Source organism: Lithobates pipiens, unplaced genomic scaffold (genome assembly GCF_037356315.1).
Source record: "Lithobates pipiens isolate NorthernLeopardFrog02 unplaced genomic scaffold, aLitPip1_a1.2 Scaffold_8, whole genome shotgun sequence".
NCBI classification, from domain to species: Eukaryota; Metazoa; Chordata; class Amphibia; order Anura; family Ranidae; genus Lithobates; species Lithobates pipiens.
This window is the reverse complement of record NW_027507903.1, coordinates 148,597,667-148,624,153: the sequence shown is the minus strand read 5'-3', so window position 1 is coordinate 148,624,153 and position 26,487 is coordinate 148,597,667. Positions and strand designations below refer to the sequence as shown.

The window sequence follows — 26,487 nt, the reverse complement described above, 5'->3', positions numbered from 1 at the left end:
ACTAAAAACTCTTTCCCTTGACTCCCTGACAAAACTTTTTAGTTCACTTTAGAAGTCAGAGTTAAAGACTTTGTGTCTTTTTTACTGCCATCTTTCACCCAACTGGGGATAGTTCCTCTCATAACTACAATTGGGACACGGACATAAACACATTTTTGAGATTTTTGAGTTCCTCTCATAACTAAAATTGGGACACGGACATAAACACATTTTTAGTAGAGTGATGAAGGGTTCGAATATCTGAAAATGTTTTTATTGCTGTCAGTGCTTTCATGTCCCAGTGATAACTGAGCCCCCATTTCTTTAGCAGGAATTGAAGGGACAGACATTTGCAATATCTTCTTCTTTATTCAGGACCTAAGGAAATGCAGGAATTACGTTTTTTTATTTTTTTTGTTCTTCCTCATAAAAAGACACTTGGACTATTTCCTTTTCCTTATTTAAACTTCACAATTGTACAGCTACTAATGTAGTATATATTTGTGGCAGGTCCTCAGTATGGTAATTAATGCTGCTTATAAACCTGGACGGGTCTTACGAGAGCTTCAATTGGTGGAAGATACATCATGGAATTTTCAGGAAGAAACTCTTAAAGCCAAGTAAGTTCCAGTGATAATACAGGCAAGTTGTTTTTTAATTGCTGCATTCAATCATGTGAACTGTTATCAGGAGCCAATAGTTCTCATAAAATATGTATACCATGTGACAGGCTTATACATATGGCAGGTCTTACTGGGCTTATTATGGTGATCCATTGATAAAAAGGGCAGCTATGTTCTACCACAATCACCTTTTTTTGGCTTTACTATATAAGATAATTATAATACAGCAGGTTTTTACAGCTGTACAGGAGATGCTGTTTACATGAATCAGACACAGGATATGCTTTAAATAACTTGTGCAGACCTGCAACAGCTTGAAAGAGATTCATACTCATCAGGCAGTAAACAATATGCACTTTATACACTGGACTTGACAACCTAGTCTAGGATTTTGACCATAATCTATATACACTCACCGGCCACTTAAATAGGTACACCCGGCTAGTACTGTGTTGGAACCCCTTTTTGCCTTCAGAACTGCCTTAATTCTTTGTGGCATATATTCAACAAGGCAGTTTTCCCATTCCACCACATTCCAAAGGTGCTCTATTGAATTGAGATCTGGTGACTGTGGAGGCCATTGGCATACAGTGAACTCATTGTCATGTTCAAGAAACCAGTTTGAGATCATCTGAGCATTGGGTGCATTATCCAGCTGGAAGGAGCCATCAGAAGATGGGTACACTTTAGTCATAAAGGGGTGGACATTGTAAGCAACAATACTCAAGTAGGCCGTGGAATTTAAACATTGTTCAATTTGTACTAAGTGGCCCAAAGTGTGCCAAGAAATTATCCCCCATACCTTTACACCACCAGCAGCATCCTGAACCATTGATACAAGGCAGGGTGGATCCAGGCTTTCATGTTGTTTACGCCAAACTCTGACCCTACCATCTGAATGTCGTAGCTGAAATTGAGACTCATCAGACCAGGCAGCGTTTTTCCAATCTTCAACTGTCCAATTTTGGGGAGCCTGTGCGAATTGTATCTTCAATTACCTGTTCTTAGCTGACAGGAGTGGCACCCGGTGTGGTCTTCTGTTGCTATAACCCATCTGCTTCAAGGTTTGATGTGTTGTGCATTCAAACGTGGTATTCTGCATACCTTGGTTGTAACAAGTGGTTATTTGAGTTATTGTTGCCTTTGTATCATCGTGAACCAGTCTACCCATTCTCCTCTGACACCAACAAGACATTTTACACCACACAACTGCTGCTCACTGGAACTTTTCTCTTTTTAGGACCATTCTCTGTAAATCCTAGCGATAGTTGTGTTTGAAAATCACAGTAGATCAACAGTTTTTGAAATACTCAGACCTTCAAAGTCACTTGAATCCCTTTTCTTCCCTATTCTGGTGTTCGGTTTGAACTTCAGCAAGTCATCTTCACCACATCTAGATGCCTAAATGCATTGAGTTGCCACCATGTGATTGGCTGATTAGCAATTTGTGTTACCAAGCAATTGAATGGGTGTAACTAATAAAGTGGCCAGTGAGTGTATAAAGTGCTGTAAGTTCTTCCAGGTTCAATTGAAGCAGCAGTGTGTTTGACCCTTTGTAACTGTCCCAGCCAGCTACTCAAATGTCTTTTCCACCATCACCTGTATTGTGAAAGTAGCTCCAGGTTTTTAGCACAATTTATGCTGCAAATAATCGCCACATTTGTGGAGGGCTCATTGCATGAATAATTAATCCCACTTGCCTTTCATCAATATCTAGTAGGCTTCCCGATTCTTGCTGGGTGAGTGGGACAACATTTCATAGCAGATCCCTTTGCATGCTTTTAAGGGTTCACCAACATGCTTATTTTCACAAAGGTAATATTCTCAGTTCACATACAGAGTAAGCATACCCATGCAACAACCACTTAGCGTCACTTCAGTGAACTCTTGTTATTATTATTATACAGGATTTATATAGCGCCAACAGTTTACGCAACGCTTTACAATATAAAAGGGAGACAATACAGTTATAATACAATAAAATACAAGAGGATTAAGAGGGGGCTGCTCAGAAGTGCTTACAATCTAATAGGGTGGGGCAAGTGGTACAAAAAGTTGTAACTGTGGGGAATGAGATGATGGAAGTGGTAAAAGATTAGTTAGAGACGTGATAGGTTTTTCCTGAAGAGATTCGTTTTTAGGGATCGCCTGAAGGTCGCAAGAGTAGGGGATAGCCGGACCAGTGGAGGTAGCGAGTTCCAGAGGATGGGAGAGGCTCTGGAGAAATCCTGGAGATGAGCATGAGAGGAGGATACGAGAGAGCTTGAGAGTAGGAGGTCTTGAGAAGAGCGGACAGGACGATTTGGGTGATATTTGGAGACAAGATTGGTGATGTAGTTTAGGGCAGAATTGTGAATGGCTTTGTATGTTGTGGTTAGTATTTTAAATTTAATTTGCTGGGTGATTGGGAGCCAGTTTAGGGATTATCTATTATCAAACATGCTTGTGACAAATTCTGTTTACCATGTGCTCAACACAGAGGCCTTTGCCGCAAGAGTCAACCAGGATATAGCTTATAGGTTGCCTCAACACCTATTGTCGCATATGCCTTTGAAGAGGACTTATCACTGTCATGGAGCAACACAAATTTGTGCTCTATTATGAAGTGACTCTGTTGCTAAAGATAAAAAGTACAGATCCGCCATAAAATTGGTTGATTAAATCCTTATAGACCTTTTTGATATGCTGTGAGTCCAATCCTTGCAATCTCTCTTGCAATTCTACATCTGTATCACTGGTATCTGCCACTTCTGGGTGTGTCGGTCCTCCCTGGCATGCTCTGGTTTCTGCTATGTCACTTCATAACACAGTATTAATGTAGCAGCTGAGGAAGACACTATAGCACACAGTGGGGGATCAGGAGTTCAACCCACCTGGAGTGTTGTATACCAGGGACAGTCAATGTGTTAATCATCCTTTTTTATAGGATTGCCTGTACTTTAAAGTTTTGATCGAGCAGTAGAGTTACTTTAATTCAACATTGAAACTTTCCAGTCAAATTTAGGACATTAAAATTTAACAAGAAATTCACTTAAAATATTCATGATTTTGCTTGGTTAGTGGATAATGACTTTGTTTTCCTGCAACTGTCTTTTTGTGAACCTAAAGGGAAATAGAGAGAAATGTCTGCACGTTAGGTACATGTAAAAGGAAAGTCAAAATGAAAGCTGCAGAAGTCCTTGTCTTCATACTTATTTTTGGGTCATTGGCCTCAGGTATTGAAACAAGAGTGCCAACTTCAGAGCCAGGCCACTAGCACTTGTTGAAATGAAAAGTCAGAAATTACTTCCTGTATATTTATATAGGACAGGTTTCATTTAAAGCTCACCTCCAGACAAAACATGTCTCTCCTTCCACCCTCTCTCATGTTTTTGAATACCTTCTGAAGCAATCCTTTACGCACCTAAGGCAGTCCATAAATGAGTCAATTTTTTTTTCGTTCAACTAGTGGGTTAAACAAACAAACAAAACGGACTTGATTCCCCCGTTCACACACTAAATGTGCATTGGGGAATCCACTCCGTCAGAATACACTGATCAGCATTGCAGGCTTTAGCCTGCCACGATGATCAAGCGGGGTAAATTCAGCAGATTGGCTGTACAGAATTCAATCAGTAGATCGACCACTGTACGACCACAGTGCCCATACATGGATCAAAATTTCAATGGTCCCTGCTGAATTGGTTGAATTTTGTTCCATGTATGGCCAGCTTAAATCTGCTGTCCTTGTTATCAGCAGAATTTCCAGGTGCTGGGATGTGGGATTGTAGTCCAGCACCGACGCACAGTTCCCTTGTGCACACATCACTGTAGTCCTTCTTATGGATTTGGATCCAGAAGACATACTACATTGATACTACATTCTTAACTATAATTAGGTATTCCAATTCATGTACTTGATTTTTATTTATTTTTTGCTCTCAGATAGTAATGTAACAAATCTCACCCACTAATTGCAATATTCCAAGTAATAGGCCAACAATTTATATACATTAGTTATTAAAGATATGAAAGATAAAAAAAATAAAGTAGAGTACAAAGACTATTGTGCATCTTTTTTGCTATAATTATCATCAGAAGCAATCACCCAAAGCGCTTCTATTAATTTCTCATATAGTTGGTTAGCTATAAGTTAAGGGATAATATCATACATATTAGCAAAATATATAAGATAATATAATTATAGATAGATATTTAAACTGCACAAATGACTCTACAATATGTGTAAAAACTGTCAGACGATTTAACGCTTAGCTCAGCAACTAAGATATCTAGATGCATCTAGCTAAATATATAAACAAAAATTAATTATAAAGGGTCTATTGACTTTTAAATACATTGTATTTATTTTACCATGCTAGTAATATAGTTAACAAATAAGGAAAGCTATGCATTATGGCTTATTACCTCTTACTATACTTATTGCCACAGGAATGGGTTCAGTATGCTTCTTTTGTAGCCAAATGTAATATCCTATTTTCATCAGTTTTAGTTAATTTAGGACTGATTACAACAGATTTTTGTTATCCCAGTTTATAGCATAGACTTACAGATTTTTAAGTATATTAAAAAGCATGAAAAGATTTGTGTGCCTGTTCAGTCTGTTATAGGCAGGCAGCATATACTGAAATGAAGTGGAGGCATTCTGCCAAATTATTTCCAAGCAGCTGCTGCCAGTTTTGTTTCTCAAGTGCGCAACTGACTTCCTGACTCCAGGAAATGACAATCAGATATCTCTCTGGATCAATAACCTGCTGAGTATGTTTCTTAGTACTGTGCTCTCAAGTGCTGCAATTCCAGAGGCTAAGCTGCTAACTGAATCCCGCAAGAAACCCTGTATGGGGATTTATTACATAAAGAAGATTGCCTTTACTTTCACTTTTAAGAACTTCATGAAAAAAAAAATCTATTGATAAAGATATATGGCAATAATTATTCTATTTTCTGCTCTGGTTTACTTAAAGTGGTAGTAAACCACCGGGGATTTTTTTTTAACCTGCAAAGCAAAGTTATAAATCGCATATTGTGCTAGTATAAATCGCATATTAGCACAATATGTGAAACTCGCCTTAGAACGAAGCCCTCCAGCGTTGCACTGTCATCACTGGCAGAGCTTCTATCTTCACCCAGTCTTCCTTCCAGGTTTGCGTACTTTAGATGTGTAAGTGGCCAGAGCAGCAATGACATCACTCCTGTGCATGTGCACAGGAGCTAACGTTCTGGCACAGGACTCTGAAGGAACGGTCCGGGTGGTCGTTCCTTCAGCGCGCATGCGCTGGTGAAGTCCGGCTGCATGTACAGTAAATATCTCCTAAACAGTGCACGTTTAGGAGATATTTACAGTACCTATAGGTAAGCCCTATTATAGGCTTACCTCTAGATAAAATTCATGCATGCAAGTTTACTCCCACTTTAAAGACCAACACTGGGAAACTGGAAAATTCTCCTTTGCAGTGGGGTCGCACCTCCACTACATAGGTATACAAAAAAAGACAGTCATTTCCAGCCCTAAGAGGTCTTCTATGGTAAAGAGCAACAAGGGCATCAGTATTCCAAGAGTAGGTGGATGCTGCACTCCTCAGATGGGGTAATCCGAGAAAAACTATAAAAACAAAGCAAAATGGAAGGCTTGCACACCAATGACCTTTATTAAATAATAAAAGCAGTAAAAAAATGGGTACTCAAAAAGTGAAACTCTCAATGAGCCTTGAAACCATACAGTGTGGAATAGTGCAGACACGTGCTGTATCACATCAAGGAGTAAAACCTGACGTGTTTCAGGGGTGCACCCCCTTTCTCAGAGCTAAGCTACATTAGCTTAGACTATTACACTATTCCACTCTGTGGTTTTACGGCTTATTGAGAGTTTCACTTTGTAAGTACCCCTTTTTTACTGCTTTTATTATTTAATAAATGTCATTGACAAGGCACTACGTGTGTGCGCCTTTCATTTTGCTTTGTTTCCACTAGAAAGGTAAGTGACTCATTTAGGTCAAGGAGTCATATAAAAGAAGATTTACTTACCCGATATGCGACTCTTGTGCTGTTACACTGGTCCCCACATTGTCTTCTTCCCTATGCTTCAGCAGTCTAAGGTCATGACATGACATTGAGGGACAGGAGCATAGGTGGTTGTTGACTGCTGGGGGAAGCAGAGGATCGGAAGGCAAAAGTGCTTTTACACTGGCCTAGAATAAAAGAGCATTTAACCCTTGCAGCACATGCACAGCCCCAATGCAAGGGAAAATTTTCATACTTCCTGGAGTTTGGGTTTAAAACCCCAATCCAGCTAAAACTGTTTGGGGATAGAATGGGGAATGCTTAAAGTCTGTCAGGTTTTATTGCTAGCTGTGTCGCTGAATAGCGCATTTTCCTTAATTTTCTGTCAGTACAAGAAAATTAGAAAGTACATAGAAATTTTTTTCCAGTTGGGACGAAGAAAAAAAGCAACAACACGTTTTGGTACAGTGACTAAAACAAATTGGACTACCCATAATTCGCCCATTTGTGGATTCTGGCAAAATAGGTTGAATCATTGTTGATTGGGATTCAGTCATTTATCTGAGCCCATTGTTGGGCAAATGCAGCTAATGTTAAAGTTGGACTCTGGGCAGATATACAAATCAGCCAACTAACCTCCCTGATGGTAATTTTCACTACCAAAAGTGGTAATCCCAAATCACACTTGGTATTGCATCGCATGATCCAGGCAAAGTTACTTACCTTGTCCCAAGGATCCTGCAATGTCCCCTGCTGTGTACTCAGCCCGATGTACTGTGGAAAATTCAAAGTAGTAAAAAAAACATAATCCTGACTAATAAATTGGCAATACCCCCATCCAAACTCAGTATAAATGTAGGCCTTCTCTGGGGGATGCACAGCCAGGGGTTTGCACAGGCAGAGATTGCATTGGCAACTATAATTTTGGGCTCCTGTGGATTCACTCTCCCAGGCCTAGTGGACGGAAATGAGGTGTTGTTGGAATCCTCCTATCCCCTCAAAGCACTTATCAGGTTCTTCATCAACCCCCTTCTCTGTCCCTCTCCTAATTTGAAGCTCACTGTATTTGTCTAGTTTCTCCAGTTTCATTGAGAATTGCTGTGATCTATCGGCCTCCTGGACTGATATCAAGATTCCTTGACGACTTCCTTCCCTGGCTACCCTACTTTCTCTCTTCTGAAATTCCAACAACCATTCTTGGTGACTTCAACATACCTGTTAATCTTAACACTTCTGCTACTTCTAAGCTGCTGAGCCTAACCTTCACTTTTGACCTAAAACAATGGACACACACTTCTACTCACTCTGTTGGCAACTGCATTGACCTCATATTTTCCTACCTATGCACTCCGCACAACCTCTCCAATATTCCTTTTGCTCTCTGTGATCACCACCTTATTAGTTTCACTCTCTCCTTATCTTCCTCCTCCTTGCCTTCCAACTATCAAACTATTACCCGTAGAGATTATCTCTACAACAAAATCTCATCCTTGTCCTGCCCCAACCTTGCCACTTCTGTCTACAACAGTTCACTGTCATCCACCCTGGATACCTGCACCCCCTCACTACACACAGAATCAAGCCCCGACTGCTACAACCCTGGCAGACAGATAATACCAGAAGCCTCAAAAAATGTAGCGACACTCTTGAGCGTCTGTGGCGTAAGACTAAGTCACAGCAAGATTTCAGCTAATATAAATCTGCACTCCAAAAATACCATTCCTGCCTCCACACTGCCAAACAGACCTACTTTATCACTCTCATTAACACCCTCTTACGCAGTCCCCGTCAACTCTTTTCTACCTTTACCACTCTACATCGTCCTCCATTGCCTCCACCCACTAAGATTGAGATTGAGTTAGTCTCGAGATCTCCACTCTACAGATATCTACTTCACTTTACACTCCTTGTCCTCCTGCACAATCAATACTTCCCTCTTTTAACCCAGCTACTATAGAGGGAGTCACTAAAATTTTTTTTTAACTCCCACCTAACCTCCTGCCCCGGACCCTGTTCCTTCTCAAATACTACGGTCACCATCTGGCTCTATCCTTTACTCTTTAACGCATATCTTCAACCTCTCCCTCTCTACTGGCATCTTCCCCAACCCTCTAAAAGATGCGCTAGTGACTTCCATACCAAAAATGGCCTCACTGGACCCCACTAATCTTAACAATCTAAGACCCATCTCTTTAATCCTTTTTGCCTAACTCCTTGAATGTTTTGTCTTCAACCGACTGAGCGACCTCCTCATTGAAAATAACCTTCTTGATCCCCTACAGTCAGATTTCGCCCACAGCACTCCACAGAACCTACCCACCTAAAACTCACAAACAACCTACTAATAGCCAAAACCAACAGTCATTATTCCGTACTCTTACTCTTGGACCTTTCCACTGCCTTTGATACAGTTGACCACCCCCTCCTCAAAAAAAACTCAATTTTCTTGGTCTCCATTGCTGCACTCTCCGTTGGTTTGAATTTTACTCATCTCACTGCACCTTCAGTGTCACTTACAACTCCACTTCCTCCTCTCCAAGTCCTCTTACTGTTGGGGTCTCCCAAGGTTCTGTCCTTGGACCTCTACTATTCTCGACCTAAACGTCCTCCCTGGCTCAGCTGACCCAAATCTATCTCTTTAACTCAATTTTCTTGGTCTCCATTGCTGCACTCTCCGTTGGTTTGAATCTTACTCATCTCACTGCACCTTCAGTGTCACTTACAACTCCACTTCCTCCTCTCCAAGTCCTCTTACTGTTGGGGTCTCCCAAGGTTCTGTCCTTGGACCTCTACTATTCTCGACCTAAACGTCCTCCCTGGCTCAGCTGACCCAAATCTATCTCTTTGCCCCTCAGCTCACCCCATCAGTCTCCTCACACATCACTGATTTACTTACAGACATATCAGCCTGGATGTCAAACCACTTCCTCAAACTGCATCTATCTAAAACCGAGCTCTTAATATTTCCTGCCCCATGTGCCCCTTCCCCCGACTTCTCTGTCAAGATTAATGGCACATCTATCAGTCCATGCCCACACGCCAGGGTGTTAGGGGTAACCTTAGACTCTGAACTGTCCTTTCAGGTCCACATCCACTCCCTATCTAAATCATGCCGCCTTCAGTTCTGCAACATTTACAGAATAGGCCCTTTTTAACTAATGACACCACCATGCTTCTAATTCACTCCCTGGTTATCTCCCACCTGGACTACTGCAACTCCCTCCTCATTGGATTTCCTTTACATAGACTATCCCACCTTCAGTCTGTAATGAATGCCACTGCAAGACTCAAACACCTTACTAAACATTCAGTGTCGTACACCCCTCTCTGCCAATCCCACTACTGGCTTCCACTCACCCAACAAATAAAATTCAAAGTACTAACAATAATTTACAAAGCCATCCATAACTCTGCCCCCACCTACATCACTAACCCAGTCCCAAAATACCAACCAAGCCTCTCTCTTCAGTCCTCCCAAGACCTCCTGCTCTCTAGCTCCCTTGTCACCGCCTCTCATGCTTGTCTCCAGGATTTCTCCAGAGCTACGCCCTACCCCAGTCTGTCCGACTGTCCCCTAATCTATCCATCTTTAGACAATCTCTGAAAACCCTTCTTGTTAAAGAAGCCTACCCTGCTTCTAACTAATACACTGTTTTACTTGCTCCATCAGCTCATGCCCCACAGCTATTACCTTTCGTATCAATTGACCCTCCCTTGTTTGATTGTAAGCTCTAATGAGCAGGGCCCCCTGATTCCTCTTTTACCAAATTGTAATGTAACTGTAATGTCTTCCCTAATGTTGTTAAGCGCTGCATAAACTGTTGGCGCTATATAAATCCTGTATAATAGTAATAACACATACAGTACACTGCAATCCTTAAGATACATTACTGTATCGAATCATTTCACATCCCTTTTGTCCCTAGTGCTTTGTCCAGTGCCCTGCATGCACTTTTATATTATATATGCCATTCTTTTTGCCTGGAAACTTGAAATTGTCCATGGCAACCAAAAAAGTGTTCCTTTACGTCAAAAGTGGTTTTAGACAAGCTAGAAATCGGCGATAGTTAATTGGAACACTTGCAGAATTGAGCGATAGTGATTTGTGGGGAAATACATTTTAATATTATTATATTATTAGTTTTTTATAATTATTTATAGTTATTTATTATATTATAATTTATGATTTTGTGTTTCAAACTTTATCATACCCTGGATGTCTACTAGACTCTTGTTTGGACAGATTTAAGTGAGTTATTCCTAAGAATTACAGGCCAACAATATAAAATGCCAAATTTCCATGCAAAACAATGTACCGCTTTGAGCTTCAAAAATCTGACATAATCATACCGCTAGGGAGGTTAACATGGCTAAGTATTCATAAAATAAATGTCTTTTTAAATGCTACTAGTGCAAGTACCCAAATACATCTCTATATATCCCCACTGAAATCCCCATGCAGCAATGTTTAGACAGGGAGGACATGAGCTAAAAGCAAATCCATCTGTCAATAATAAAGTGATGACAGTAAACATGCTAACAGGAGAATAGGACAGAGTGAGCAGAAGGATAACTTGTCAGTGTGCTCCTACTGCTTCAATGCATAATCAGCAGGCTGGGAGTGTTTTACCAAACTGTACTGCTGTTTCCCAGCTGGCTATGCTATCTGGAACAGGTGCTGGGATCACTAAACTGGCTGTACAGGACAAAATCTTTGTCAGGTAAAACAGTACACATATGTAATTCTATGTATTTTAACTGTACATTTAGCCACTTGCAAAAATATATATAAAGGGCGCAAAGGAACAATACATGAATCAAATATTAAAATATTAATATGCAATGTGTATTTGATTAATAAAGTGCACAATAAAATAAACCATCAGAAATGTCCATAATAAACATATGTGAACCAATATTCTTGTATATACTCCAACACCGTAAAAAAATAAAGTGCTTCAATAAACTTGCTTAAAGTGCTTCACCCGAAGTGATAACAAAATGTGATCACCAGATGACCTCGGCCACCAAGTGACCTATTGTTATTCTTATCATGTTATTCTTATTATGTTATTCTTATTATGGACATTTCTGATGGTTTATTTTATTGTGCACTTTATTAATCAGATACACATTGCATATTGATCTTTTGATATTTGATTCATGTATTGTTCCTTTGCGCCCTTTATATATATTTTTACATTTTGTATTTAGTTTTCCACTAATTTCAGGTGCAGCATTGGTGTAGTCAATTAATTATTTGTCTTTTGATTTTTTATTGTGTCACCAATACCCAACACTTCCCCCCTCACATTTAGCCACTTACCTGGAGGTTTAACAATTAAAGAGCAACTCCACTTTCATGATAAAAAAATAAAAAAAATAATATTGCAGATATAATTGCGACACGTCATATTGTAATTAAACATTATTAAAAATGACCTTTCCTTTTCAATGTGCAGCGCTGTAATTTTTTGTAAAATGCAATCCAATATGGCTACCTGGAGGCATTCTGCACACAGATGGTGTACAGAACACCCCCAGATATGTAATTTCCAGTTTGTGTGAATGGCTTACTAATTCTGCCAAAGATCCTCTACTAAGATACCAATCAGATTTTGCCCATTCTCTGCAACAAAAGTCATTTTTGGTGTGATGCTTTCCAAAGGAAACAACGTCTTAAGGGATGCAGACCCAGCAGCTTTCCTCATTAGAGTCCTGCAGTTGCAGCAGCTGATTCATAATTATACAACCACTCCCATACAAATTCATATATATTTGCATATGAACACAAACAAACAGCTATTCCTTCAGAACAACAAAAACATACAAATCTGCAACAAAGATTGTTAGAAAAACCCTGCAAAGTACACAGATCATCCAGAGCTGGCTATAGACGGCAGACGTTCCTGCTGAAGTGGCCAAGATTCGAACCTCATGTGGGCAAACTGAATGTGGTACATTCAGCTAGAATGTAGCTGAATGCACTAGGGCTAGAATGTAGCCACTAACAAAAATCATTGCCTTTTGCCGGCGAGGAGGAGGGCTTCCCTCACCAGCCCCCGAACCCCCCACACAATTGTTCACTAGAAGGGATTCCCCTGTCAGTACTGTCTGTGTTGATGAGGGAATTGTGCAAATTTCTGGGGTTTTTCCACGGGTTGCAGGAAAGAAGTTTGCACTGTCTATGTCCGGCATTACTCTTTAAATATTATGCAAATGGAATAGGTACAGGCTGGAACTCCAGCTGTCCTAGTTAATTGTAATCAGTATGTCTGCTTAGAAAGAACTATTTTACAAAGATGACCAGACTCTCTTCTTTGCCAAACCTCTGAAGCATTTTATTATTATTTGCATTTTATGTTTGGCACTGCAGGATTTTGTAAATAACCTATGCCTCGCAATCCCATATGGGTGATATTAAGATTTGTCAGGGAAGCTAATTAAACTAATTTGCCATGACCTATTCTTAATGAAACACTTCTGATTACTGCCAATAATGCTATTTCTTAATAGGTGTTTCTAGTCCATATCCTTTAATAGGATTTAAGTATCTTATCTGTGATTTACTCATCTGTGATCCTTTGCTTGCAGTATTGTTTTACAGTTGTCATGACTTAACTATTCTTGTTGAGACCTTTTGAAACATTGCCAGAACTACGTTTTATGATGCACTTATTGAAAACGGCCCTGTTAATTCATTTTACCTTTTATAGGAAACATTTTATTGTGAAGGAATGATGACAGATTTACAGTATTATGTAGTGTTCTACATTCTGTTTATTGTGAATGGATTAAACATTATTTTAGCAGAAAATATATCACAAAAAGAGAATTAAACAATTTAAAGTCTAATTATAAGGAAGTAGCTAAACATGTACCTGAAATATGCATGCACAGTATTTGAACTGTTTTAAAGTGAACTTTGCATCAGAATTTTTTTTCTACTATGATGAGGGAATGTCCAGTTCAAATATGTTACAAAGCTTTGGTAGCCTATGCAATTTGGGTTCTTTAAAGCAACACACATTAAACTTGTACCTGGTACCACAACACACTGGTGTAAATGGGCCTTATAGATAATTATTACCTCTCATAGAATATCATGTGCTAAGCATTTTATGCTTTTCTCATCTGAATGACAACACCATTTTAGTTCAGGCATCAACCATGCCCAGCATCTTTCTGGACTGAGATGCTGGCTCAGAGACAATGCTATTAATTAAATCCTGGTGCCTTTGCAGGTCTTTCATAAATTACATAGTTTAATAATTAGGTTAAAAAAAAGATACAGGTCCATCCACTTCAACCAAGCCTCTCACCTTGTAACTTGCTATATTATACTGTACAGCCAGACTGATCGCAGAAATAGAGGAAACTGAGGAAATGTAGCGTTTTAGAACAATTACATGGTTGCAGTATTATGTGACATTATTGGACTTTATTCATACAGACTTGTGCAGTTGCTCTAGCTCCTAAAGGATGTGCAGTTCTGTTCAGATGCTCTTGTGATTTTCAACCTTTTCCTTTCAATCTTTGCAATATCACTCTTCTACTGCCTGGTCCAGCTGGACAACATTCTTTGTCATCTGCCTGCTTATTGGAAAGCGCTGTTGATGCTGATTCTGTGTTAGTAAGCCTGAGGTGTTGAGGTGACACTGAGGGATGCAAAGCAGAACCAGGAATTAGCAATATTATTATTATTTAAGGTACTTATACAGCGCCATAAATTTACACATACATTGTACATTCACATCAGGAGGAGCTCAAGGAGCTTACAATCTAAAGTCCCTAACTCACATTCGTATACTAGGGCCAATTTAGATAGAAGCCAATTAACCTGCCAGCATGTCTTTGGCGTGTGTGAGGAAACCAGAGTACCCGGAGGAAACTCAGACAACTACAGGGAGAACTTGCAAACTCCAGGCAGGTAGTTTCATGGTACTGGGATTCAAACCAGCGACCCTTTTTACTGCTAGGCGAGAGTGCTATCCACTACACCACTGTGCCATTAGCTTTGGGTCTATGCAAAGTATCAAGATTTTGGAAATCCCAGGAGATGCTGAACAGTATTCCAAATTCTTTTGCACGTAATACTTTTCACATGTATTTTACACGTGTATATAGCTGTTTTCCTACACTTGTTTAATAATGTGCGCTCAATGTGTAATTAACCACTTCAATACAGGGCACTTTCGCCCCCTTCCTTCCCAGCCCAATTTTCAGCTTTCAGCGCTCTAGCGCTTTCAGTGACAATTGCGCGGTCATGCTACACTGTACCCAAATGAAATTTTTATCATTTTGTTCGCACAAATAGAGCTTTATTTTGGTGGTATTTATTCACGACTCCGTTTTTTATTTTTTGCGATATAAGCGCAAAAAAGCGGAAATTTGGAAAAAAAAAACAATATTTTCTTTTTTCTACTTCAATAAAAATCCAATAAAATCTAATTTTGTCATAAATTTAAGCCAAAATGTATTCTGCTACATGTTTTTGGTAAAAAAAAATCCGTTAAGTGTATAATAATTGGTTTGTGTGATCACGGACATATGTACGCAAATGATCATGTACATATGTGTGCAGGTGATCACGTACATATGTGTGCAGATAATCATTGGGACATGTGATTTTAGTGGGACATATGTGGGGGACATGTTTTTATTATTAGGGACATGTGTTTTTATTATTTGGGGACATGTATGTTTTGGGGACATGTGTGGGGACATTGTGTTTATACTGTGTGATGTGTTTACTGTGTGGTGTGTTTACTGTGTACACTAGACTGGTGATCAGTGAGTAAAAAGCTGTAAAAAGCAGCTCATACTCACTGATCAGCAGCCGGCTGCAGCGATCTGCTCTCCTCTCCACAGCGATGACTTCTGTGTGAGGAGAGGAGGAGCCGATTGCCTAGCAACCGGCTGTTTGTTTACATCACATGACGGCCGTGATTGGACACGGCCGTCATGTGATCAGGAGGGCCAATCACAGAGCCCTCCTGCCGATCTGAGATGCGCCGTGTCCGGGTGACACGGGCGCATCGGGATCGCGCCGCTGCGCGGGCGCGCGCGCGCGCGATCCCGCTACTCCTGAATGACGTTCCTGAACGTCATATCAGGAGTAGGCGGCTCCCACCCGGCCGTATATGTGCATTGGCCGGGTGGGAAGTGGTTAAAGGATACAAATAACATAGGCACATTTTGATGTAGTAAAATAAAATGAAAAAATGTGTAGTAAATATGTGTTCAAGAACACTGTGCACATAGCTTGGGATATAGCTGCATAGAAAAAGGATTATAGTAGCTTCATTAATACTCAGGTGCCATAGGAACAAAGCAGGGCTTGACCTGTATCTTCCTTGCCCTCCACTAAACAAAATGTTCAGCCTTCTGTCCCTTTATCATACATAAACCTTTCCCACATTGTGATAAAAAACTGGTTATCCCATTCCTACATGCTTTCTTATATCAATCTTCTGAATAATGAATGAATGAATGAAATACTTGTATAGCGCACAATGCGAACTGAATCGCCTCTAGGCGCTGTGGCGAGCTTTGATCATCTGCTAAAAGAGGAAGGTCTTGAGTTTTTTCCTAAAAGCCAGGTGATTTTCTTCCAGGCGGAATAATGCATACATAACATCGAAAAAAAACCTACAACAATGTTCACAGTCTATCTGCTGATCATACACATTGGGGGTTATTTACGAAAGGCAAATCCACTTTGTACTGCAAGTGCACTTGAAAGTGCACTTGAAAGTGCAGTCGCTCTACATCTAAGGGGTAGATCTGAAATGGGGGGAAGCTCTGCTGATTTTATCATCCAAGCATGTGCAAGCTAAAATGCTGTTTTTTATTTTCCTTGCATGCCCCCCTCGGATCTACAGCGACTGCACTTCCAAGTGCACTTGCAGTGCAAAGTGGATTTTCCTTTAGTAAATAACCCCCATTGAGTTTGATTTACCAAATAGACTATGCACTTTGCAAGTGCAGTAGCACTCATTTTTCCCAGAGCTTAGTGAATGTGGTGAATATGGTGAAGTTGAAGTTCTGCTGATTTCCATCATCCGATCATGTACAAACAAAAATGCTTTTCATTTTTTTTTTCCTTGCACCTGATTGGGTATTCTTTATCAAGTAAAGCTCTATGCTGGGCAAAATGAGTGCAACTACACTTGCACACTGCACAGTCTACTTGATTTTAGTAAATACCCCCCCCCCCCCCCCCATGTCTTAATCCATAGGCTGTTGACATATGAAGGGTCTTTGCAAAATAAAACTGCTACACATATCAGTAATTTTATTTTTCAAAAAATGTTTTCCTACTTAATGCCTTATTTTTAAAGCTACTATACACAAAATAGAATTAATGTTTAAAGCCTGTTTGTAATGTACAGTATTGTAAATGATTATAAAAAACTTGTGTAACCACGGTGTGTTCTATAAAATATTTTCTTCTTGTCATAAGATGCATAAGGTGAAATATAACCTTATAATAACTCACTGGAGGTGTTGGAGTAGGGGCAAAAAAAATGACATGACACTTTATAAATACACCTAAGCAAAATAACCTAGCTGGGTTCTTACTAAGTACAAAGGCAGTGATTTATAAAGCTAAGGTGTTGGGTTTTTATGTTGAATGTTTAAATACCAACCTGTACAAACTTTAGTTCCATGCTTCAATTAGTTAATACTAGGATGAGCAAACATTTTTATAGTAATGCGAAATGTGTGATTTCGTTTCAATTCCATCTCTGTGATGCCCTTTACTATACTCTATATCTATATTAAATAGATTCTAAATAATTTTACGGAGTCACACATAGTGTAAGGAGTTTATAATCTGGGTTGGGTTTATTGAGTAAATCCTAATCTCCTAGCAACCCTAAAGAGATCGTTTACTAAGCCTTGAAGTGACCATTTTCAGCTAAAAATGCAGCTCACTTCATTTTCTTAAGAAAAACAGGAAATAGCAACCAGTAAAAGGTGTGGCAACATTCAGATTTTAATGAAATCGTTGTAATGTAAAGGAAGCTATGTTATATCTAGTAACTTTTTTTAAAAATTATGTTTCTGTTAGTTATGTTTGAAAAGAAAAATATGAACGTATGCATACAATGAGTTTACAATTGACTATTACATACTATTAATTTTAGAACTACTCTATACTATTAGAGATATGCATAGTAAGTATGTATAGTATGTATAGTAAACATGTCATCTTGGAGAGTGTCCGTGTCTATTGGTACTTGTTGTTGCCGAAGACTCCACATACATGAATACCTGAAGAATTCCGGTCTAGCAGTGATGCACTCCCAGCCTGGGCGTCCTTGTCACCTTGCATGCGATACATTTGTACCCCCCCCCCTCGTTCATTCCCATGGAGTAGATCATTGCACACTGCAGATACCCCAGTAAGACCCTTAAGCCCCCTAGCAGTAATCCCGAGTCTGGCTTGGGTTGGGAATTTACTGATAGAAGCGGTAACCCCGAGCCAGACTCGGGATCGCTTCGCTCGATGCAAGGGAGGACACAGGGAGACTTACTTACCTTTTCCCCTGGATCCAGCTATGTCCTCCGCGCTGTGTGAGTGAGCCGTCCTCCGCTCGATTCACAGTGCCAAATGCCGCCGAGCTCCATTCCCTGCGACGTTACGGCGCGCGCGAGCGGAGAACGGCGGCAAATTCCAAAAAGTTAAAAGACACAAAACACACACAGCACTGTAATCTTACAGATTACAGTGCTGTATTAAAAAATACACACCCCCTTTGTCCCTAGTGGTCTGTGCAATGCCCTGCGTGTACTTTTATATTATAAATACTGTTTTTTCTGCCTGGAATTTGGAGATTGTCCATAGCAAACAAAACGTGTCCCTTTTTCAGTGTTTTAGGATTTGATTACATTATTGAATAATTTTTATTATTCTTTATTATATTATAAACTTTATCATACCCGGGATGTCTGCTAGACTCTGGTTTGAACAGATTTAAGAGTGTTATTCCTAAGAATTACAGGACTACAAAATAAAACGCCAGATTTCCATGCAAAATAATGGTACCACTTTCAGCACCTAATTCCAGATGGAATCATACCGCCAGGGAGGTTAATGGTGATTATAGGATGAAGTGTTATCATACTTTTTGTGGATTTATTTTTATTTTTAATTGAATAAAGCATGTATTTGGACTTTAGAGAAAGATTGGACATTGACTTTTGTTATAGTACTGCCACCATCATAGCACAACTCTCACTGGGTGGGTCATGTGTGGCTCTGGATAGATGCCATAATGGACAATTGAGGCTATATGTTTTTTTTGTACAGACTTTGCCATTATTTCTGACATTACCCACAAAGTCCTTGTACTGTGTTCATGTGTCCTTTATCTTCTGGGTTAAATGATGTCTGTTAGGGGGTGTTATTTAAATTTAGCTCTGTTCATGATGAATCTTATTATAAGGCTTATTATAGTAATACAGCACAAAGAGTTATAGAAGTCGATTTACTAAAGGCAAACAGCCCATTCTCTTTGCAAGGAAAGTTACCCCAGAGTTTAGTGAATGAGGTAAAGCTCTGCTGACTTCCAGTATCTGGTCATTTGCAAGCAAAAAATGCTGTTTTTTTTTCCTTTTACGTAACTGGGTATTTTTTGCAAATTGAAACATCACCACATTCACTAACCTCTCGGGGCAATTTGCCCTGCAAGGTACAATTTTCCTTGCAGATGGAACAGCCATTTGTCTTTAGCAAATCAGCCCCATTATGTACAAAGTACAATCAGTTAAATTAAGTTTTCTTTAGGCTGTCCAGTAGTAATGATCTGGTTACTATGGGTTACTGCACTTTGCACAGCACCATTGCTCCTTAAAGTGGTTGAAAAGGCAGACTTTTTTTTTTATCTTAATGCATTTTTTACATTAAGATAAAAGAAAAACGTTCTGTGTGCAGTAGCCCCCCTTATACTTACCTGAGCTCCCTTTCGATCCAGCGATTTTGCACCAGAGACACAAAGTCCGAGGACTCACCCTCCTGATTGGCTAAGACACAGCAGTAGGTTATTGGCTCCTGCTGCTGTCAAAGTCAGTGAGCCAATGAGGAGAGAGAGGGAGCAGAGCTGGGCTCCATGTCTGAATGGACACACAGATCAGAAGATCAGTAGTTCGGCTCAGGTGCCCCCATAACAAGGTGCTTGCTGTGGGGACACTCAAAAGAAGAGAGGGGCCAAGAGCGCCAGATAGGGACCCAAAAAGAGAAGGATCTGGGCTGCTCTGTGCAAAACCACTACACAGAGCAGCTAAGTATAACATGTTTGTTATTTTTATATTAAAAAAATCAGACGTTAGTACCACTTTAAGCTTCCTAGCTGGATAAGTCTGATACTTTTTACAACCTGTTTGTATCACTCATCAAGCCCTTGTTAAGTGAAGAACTATGGTTTGCAGGTGCAGCACCAATGCTGTTAATCATCAAGAGGTGATTGCTGATTTGTAAGTAATACATTGTAATCAAGAAATATAATCAACGAAAATGGCCCTAGAGTTACAAAACCAGTTCTTTTTCTTATCAATTGTGCAGCCATATGTAATCTCTGTAAAGCAGCCTAGGGATCTGAAATAGAACTGGCAATTATGTGAAATCCCAGCCACGTGAAAATGAGTCTCAAGAGAACTGCATGCAGGTGTGATTGTAGAGAATCTATATTCAGTATGTTATGTCTGTTTTCACCTGCAGATATAAAGGGAAAACCTACAGGGCAACTGTGAAGATCGTCCGCACATCAGACCAAGTTTCAGATTTCTGCCGGAAAGTCTGTGCAAAACTGGAATGTTGTCCCAATTTGTTTAGTTCATTGCTGGTCACTGATGTGTGCCCTGAAAACTGCTCCGTACACACAAAAACCAAATACAGTGAGTACAACGGAATGTATATGGAATCACACTGTACAGTAAATTCTAATGTAAAGAGGGCTGTTTATTTCTGGATTACTGTTCAGAATCAATTTCTTATTCCCGGCTGTGTAACAGGTGCATTAACACAACAAACAATTACAGTCATTGGAAACTATTTATTTTTTATTGACTTTGGATAAGTAGCTAAATCTTGTTTTCAATTTAATACTTGCTGAGTAATGTAGTTGTCATTCTGGGGACATAGCAGCTTTCGTTAGCCATCTATAGTTCCTGCCATACAGTTCAATAGGATTAGTTTTGTGGTTTAGACGCATTTTAAGAAACGTTATGGTACGTTATTCAATAAGCAGTGCAGGAAGCTAAACATTCTAACTAAAGAGTAGTAACATACCACAGCCAATCACATCTAAGTTTTATTGGAGCTAGACCAATAAAAGATAATATTTAATGCACAGATTAATTGGCGTGGTTGCTATACATACCATTCTTTGCTCCATGCTTCATTTAGTGTTACGAAAAAGCTGGTAATGTTTAAAACTAAAATTAAACATGACTATACTTCTGGTGCTATGTTATAGCAAGCCTGCTAACCATTTTACTTGCCTGTTATTTAATATTACAATTGGGTTAAAAAAAAATATTATGGGGACATGGCTACAGCATAGTAGTAAAGAAGTAGTCTTGCTAAGTAGGGATGGGGGAACGGTTCGGCCCGAGCATAAGCTCGGCCTGAACTTTGGTTGTTTGGATGTTCTGCAGAACACCGAACAATATGCGGTGTTCGGGGCAAATTCAAAAGCTCCCCTGGAAACCCTTAAAATTAAAATGTTACATTAAAATGAAAAATCAAAAGTGTTAATTTTAAAGACTTATATGCAAGTTATTGTCATAAAAAGTGTTTGGGGATGCAGGTCCTGCCCAGGAGACATGTATCAATGCAAAAAAAAGTTTTAAAAATGGTAATTTTTTCGGGAGCAGTGATTTTAATAATGCTTAAAGTGAACAAATAAAAGTGAAATATTCCTTTAAATTTTGTACCTGGGGGTGTCTATAGTATGCCTGTAAAGTGGCATATTTTTTTCTGTGTTTAGAACAGTCCCTGCACAAAATGACATTTCCCAAGGAAAAAATGTCATTTAAAAGTACTCGTGGCTATAATTAATTGTCAGTCCATACAGTTATAATGTTAATACAGTTATAATAATGTTCTAAGTAATTTTCTAGCAAAAAAAAAAGCTAATTTCAAAAATTGCCCTGGGCAACAAGTGGTTAAAGAGGCAGGGACACACCAGAGGCCCGGCATAGCACAATGGCAGCTGAAGACCTCCATTGTGTCTTTGCTCCAAATCAAGCAAGCTAAACAAAAGAAACACAATACAAACATTTCCCAGCTCACCAGCAAAAAAATAAATTAAAAAAAAGATACAAAAAGAGAAAAAAAGCTAACAATTTAAATTTTTACCATTTGCATTAAAAATACAGGTTTACTTACATACATTTGCAAATATATGTGAAAGCCACACTTCCTTGTTCAGTATATTCCATTGCCACCTCCCATTCTTTTCTATTATGGATCCAGAGACCTTTATTCATGTCTGTGTAACAAATACAATACAAAAATTCCCCACCTTTCAGCTAGTCAGTTAAAAAAAAAAAAAACTGTTTACCAATTTGTATCAAAACAAGAGTTTTTAGTATTTTGCAAATATATGTGGATGCCACACTACTTTGTTAAGGGCCTCTATGAAGTGAAGTCCATAATTCCAATCTATGAGAACTCCCATCTTGAAACATATATTAAAATATGTAAATTGAAGGCGGGTATGCCTGGAGGTACCACATTCCATCTTAAAGGCACAGACACACACCAGAAGCCTAGCACAGCACAATGGCAACTGAAGAACTTCATTGTGTCCTCACACCAAATCCATCTTCATCTACTGTATCTACACTATGATTACTACTATTTAGATCTAGAACCACTGACAACTGTTAGTATAGAACTAGTCCACACAGCCTGATTTGATCTCACTGCACTAAGATGCCTGGAATTTTACCTCATGTTCAGAGTCTTATGCGGCCTCTTCATCTGCCACCAGTGAACCTGCTCACCCTTCTTTCCTGCAGTGAATCATGACCATGGTGCACTCCTAAGAAGTAGTTTCCAGAAGTGTGCAACGGGTGAACTTCTCCTTTCTTCTCTCTAGGGGCATTTTATGCAGAAACTCTTACCTTGGGTCACTAAATGCAGAAAAAGCTTGCATTTCCAGTAAATGGAAGCAAGCTAATCCCTTTACTTTGGGTCAGTGATTCGCCAGCGTGAATGAGAAATTATGTTAATAGAAAAACTTCCACCCACCCTTAGTGATAAACCAGAGGAATTCACAAAAATGTAATATTACTGGATCCAATTCCATCACTCTCTGGATAATTCCAACATAATGTATAAGGACCACTGAAGTCACTTTGAGTGTTTCAGTTCACCCCCTCCGCCACCATCCCTCCCTTTTTCTTATTCCATCCCACCCATTCCCCTTTTTTCTCTTCACTTGTACCTGATGTTCCCCTTTCCCTCCTCCCTTCCCCTACTGAGGTGGTTGGCTGCTTAAACCCCTCAAGTTTATCCCATTGGGTCCTTTAAAACCCCCCTTCTCCAATCATATCCCTCTCCCCATTATCTTGTCCTTTCATTGGTTAATACATGGTTTATTATTTCCACTGTTTTTATTATTATAGTCATTGGAAAGTAGCCCTTTAGCAGGTCCCTGTACACTTGTACACTGATCACCATTGTATTGGTGCAACTAGCCTTATATTTGTCATTCACAACTAAACTTGTTCCAGGAAACTCAATTTACCTTTGTACTTGTACATCCTTGCCTGCTTTATTTTGTTTGCTGCTAACTTGTATTACTGTGATTCTTTTATGCACCACATATGTGCCTATGTAGGTAGAAATAAGGAAATAAAAAATTAGAAAAATATAGGTTGAATTACTAATGCTCAACCTTACAACTGCCGTCAAAAACACCCAGAAGTAAAACTATGCTGTGTATGAAGCTAGAGAGTCAAACACATATTATAATCAATTTAGAAGGGTGGTTTGCGCCAGTAAAAAGAGTGCAGAGTGCATATTCATTCTGAATGGAAATTTTATGCAGGTATGTGAAAGAAGAATTAACAAGAAAATATGTAACTATATTTGGTTGGTCCATTAAATGACAGGTTCATTTACTTTTCTTTATAAGTCATAGTTCAGCTTCAAGACGCTTTGAACTGTTTTTAAAATTTGCATCAGAGTAAAACCCAAGTAAAATGCCCATAGTGATTTATTGTCCATTTTTGCTATTGATTGTGGAAAACACATCTACTTTTGTTTCTTATTTTCTTCTCTCTCCTAAAGCCTTTACAAGTTAACTATCTGACTGTCTCAATTGTACAAACCAAATAAATTGATTTCAGTAACATTTTCTTTAACAAAAAGTACTAACTCTCCTTGTAACCTGCACCTACCTTGTAGAGCCTGAATATGCTTTGAAATATGAAGTTGCTCATTAAAAAATTGTAAATAGATTTTTAACATTTTCCAGCTACATTTTTATATGTAAGAGTGTGGTAGTCATTGAATCCCAAGAAACAAATCTTTGCAAGCCTATGCACTGCAATGACATTTATTTTATGGCATATGTATGATATGTATTGATGTATTGATATTTGGACCATGAGCTGTGTTATGTGTTTGTTTTAGCACCTTTTCTTCTAGCACATTGCTCAGATAGCATCAGTATCCTTGCTTTTTACAGTGTGTTGAAAGTGAAATTTTTTTGTTACCAAAGGATTTGTTCTTCTATTCTATTCTATTCAGCCAATCTAGACCCACCTACCAAACACAACAGCCAATGGCACGTCCACTGTTTGATGAGGTACACTTCAATTTATTGTTGAATGGACAATAAAGGAGTAAGAGCACAATAATGAGGTTATCCTTCTTGCTCTGGTCCCTCATCCTTTTAGCAGGTTCATTGCTATACAGGGGATTATAAAGGGCTGATAGCAAGGCAAAGTATGATGCAGTGATTGCATTTATTGCTGTATTAATCAGCTGCATGTTATTTATTTTATGTCTATCTCACTATGGACCCTTTTTATTGTTACCTAGCTTATTATTATGGAAAACGGAAAAAAATATCTAAACTACCAGTTGGACAACCCAGTTTAGATGACAATCAAACCAAACCAGTAAAGAGAAGAAAGAAAAGAAAATCAATTTTTGTACAGAAAAAGAGACGGACTTCAGTGGTTGATGTCAGTCCTGTTGGGTCAGCTGAGGTATGAATTATGCACGAAGCTGTGCATTTCTGAGTTTCTTTTTTTCAAAAGTAAATTTAAAGTATCTACTACTTTTCTCGTATGCTCTTTATAGTATTAACAATTTTTTTTGCTAGATTGCATAATATTGTTTCTTTATCCTAAATGATTGTTTCATCCAAGAAGTAATCTTTAAAATGAAGATAGTTCTTCTTTTAGATGTAGATTATTATTGTATCTCCGTAAAGCAGATATCCCTGTAACAGTGTTTTTGTTTTTTTACACCCACCTTAGAGTTTGGGCTCTTTCTGCACCCCTTGGGGTATTTCTAATGCCCTTGTTGCATGCTCCATACTATCAAATTACATTTTACTAACTCATGTGCAATGCTTATTCCAGCAGAGTCCTTTAGGGCTAAGATTATTATTAGCTATAAATTATTAGGTGGTTTGGCTTTCAACAGCTAGTATATTCTGAGGTATATTCTGAGGTATTGCATCTGTGTAGTATATTAACTATGTAGCCAAATTATATGGTAAATAACAATTTTCCAAATATCCATCATGCACCTAAAATTGTCCATAAATTAACACCTTTATTAACACTTTTATTTATATGGAGTCCACGCAGCGTGAAAAAATTAGTAGACATTTTTTCTAGCATTATTAGACAGGGAAACTTGTTTTGTCTACCCAACCATTAAAGGGGTTGTAAACCCTCCTGGTTTTTTACCTTAATGCATTCTATACAGAAAAACCTTCTGTAGTGCAGCAGCCCCCCAGAGCCCCCTTTTACTAACCTGAACCTGATCTTTCCAGCGATGAAAATTAGCCCAGCAGCTCCAGCCACTGTCTCAGGTCCTTATTGGACAGGTTGATAGCAGCAGGAGCCATTGGCTCCCACTGATGTCAATCAAATCCAATGACAAGGGAGCCGAGGGATGGGGCCGAGTCCTGCTATCTGTGTCGGGGAGCACGAATTCCCCCTTAGAAAGCGTTCTCCGAGGGGGGCACTTGAGAAGAGGAGGAGCCAGGAGCACCGCTGAGGGACCCCAGAAGAGGAAGACTAGGGCCATTCTGTGCAAAACCCTTGCACAGAGGAGGTAAGTACACCATGTTTGTTATTTTAAAAAAATAACGCACCTTTACAACCCCTTCAAATAATTATAGTGAATGATAATATCTTTGTCACAAGATATTTATGATTGTATAGTGTAATGGTATACGCAGGAGGTCACTTCATCAAACATTGTACTTGTTAAAAATATGGGTGGGCAATAAATATGGGGTTTTCCCTGGCTTGGATCCTGTATTTAACCACTTTCAGACCGGACCATTTTGCTGGTCAATGAGGTCTTTTTACAATTTGGCACTGCGCTGCTTTAACTGGTAATTGCGCGGTCATGCAATGTTGTACCCAAACAAAATTTGCGTCCTTTTTTTCCCACAAATAGAGCTTTCTTTTAAAGGTATTTGACTGACTCTGCGATTTTTATTTTTTGCGATATAAACGTAAAAAGACCGCAAATTTTGAAAAAAAATGATATTTTCTACTTTTTGTTATTAGAAAAATCTAATAAACTCAATTTTAGTCATACATTTAGGCCAAAATGTATTCAGCCACATGTCTTTGGTAAAAAAAAAGTCAATAACTGTATATTTATTGGTTTGCG

General features: G+C 39.0%; 1 protein-coding gene across 6 annotated transcripts in view; it reads left to right on the top strand.

The window, feature by feature from the left end:
* Positions 1 to 26,487, top strand: part of SFMBT2 (Scm like with four mbt domains 2) — a 267,599-nt gene that overhangs the window by 229,809 nt on the left and 11,303 nt on the right. For all 6 annotated transcript variants that reach the window (XM_077469284.1, XM_077469285.1, XM_077469283.1 and 3 more), the window contains 3 exons: positions 490 to 599; positions 20,329 to 20,504; positions 24,667 to 24,836. In XM_077469284.1, the coding sequence (XP_077325410.1) occupies positions 490 to 599; positions 20,329 to 20,504; positions 24,667 to 24,836 (456 nt within the window). The remainder of the gene's footprint in view (positions 1 to 489; positions 600 to 20,328; positions 20,505 to 24,666; positions 24,837 to 26,487) is intronic.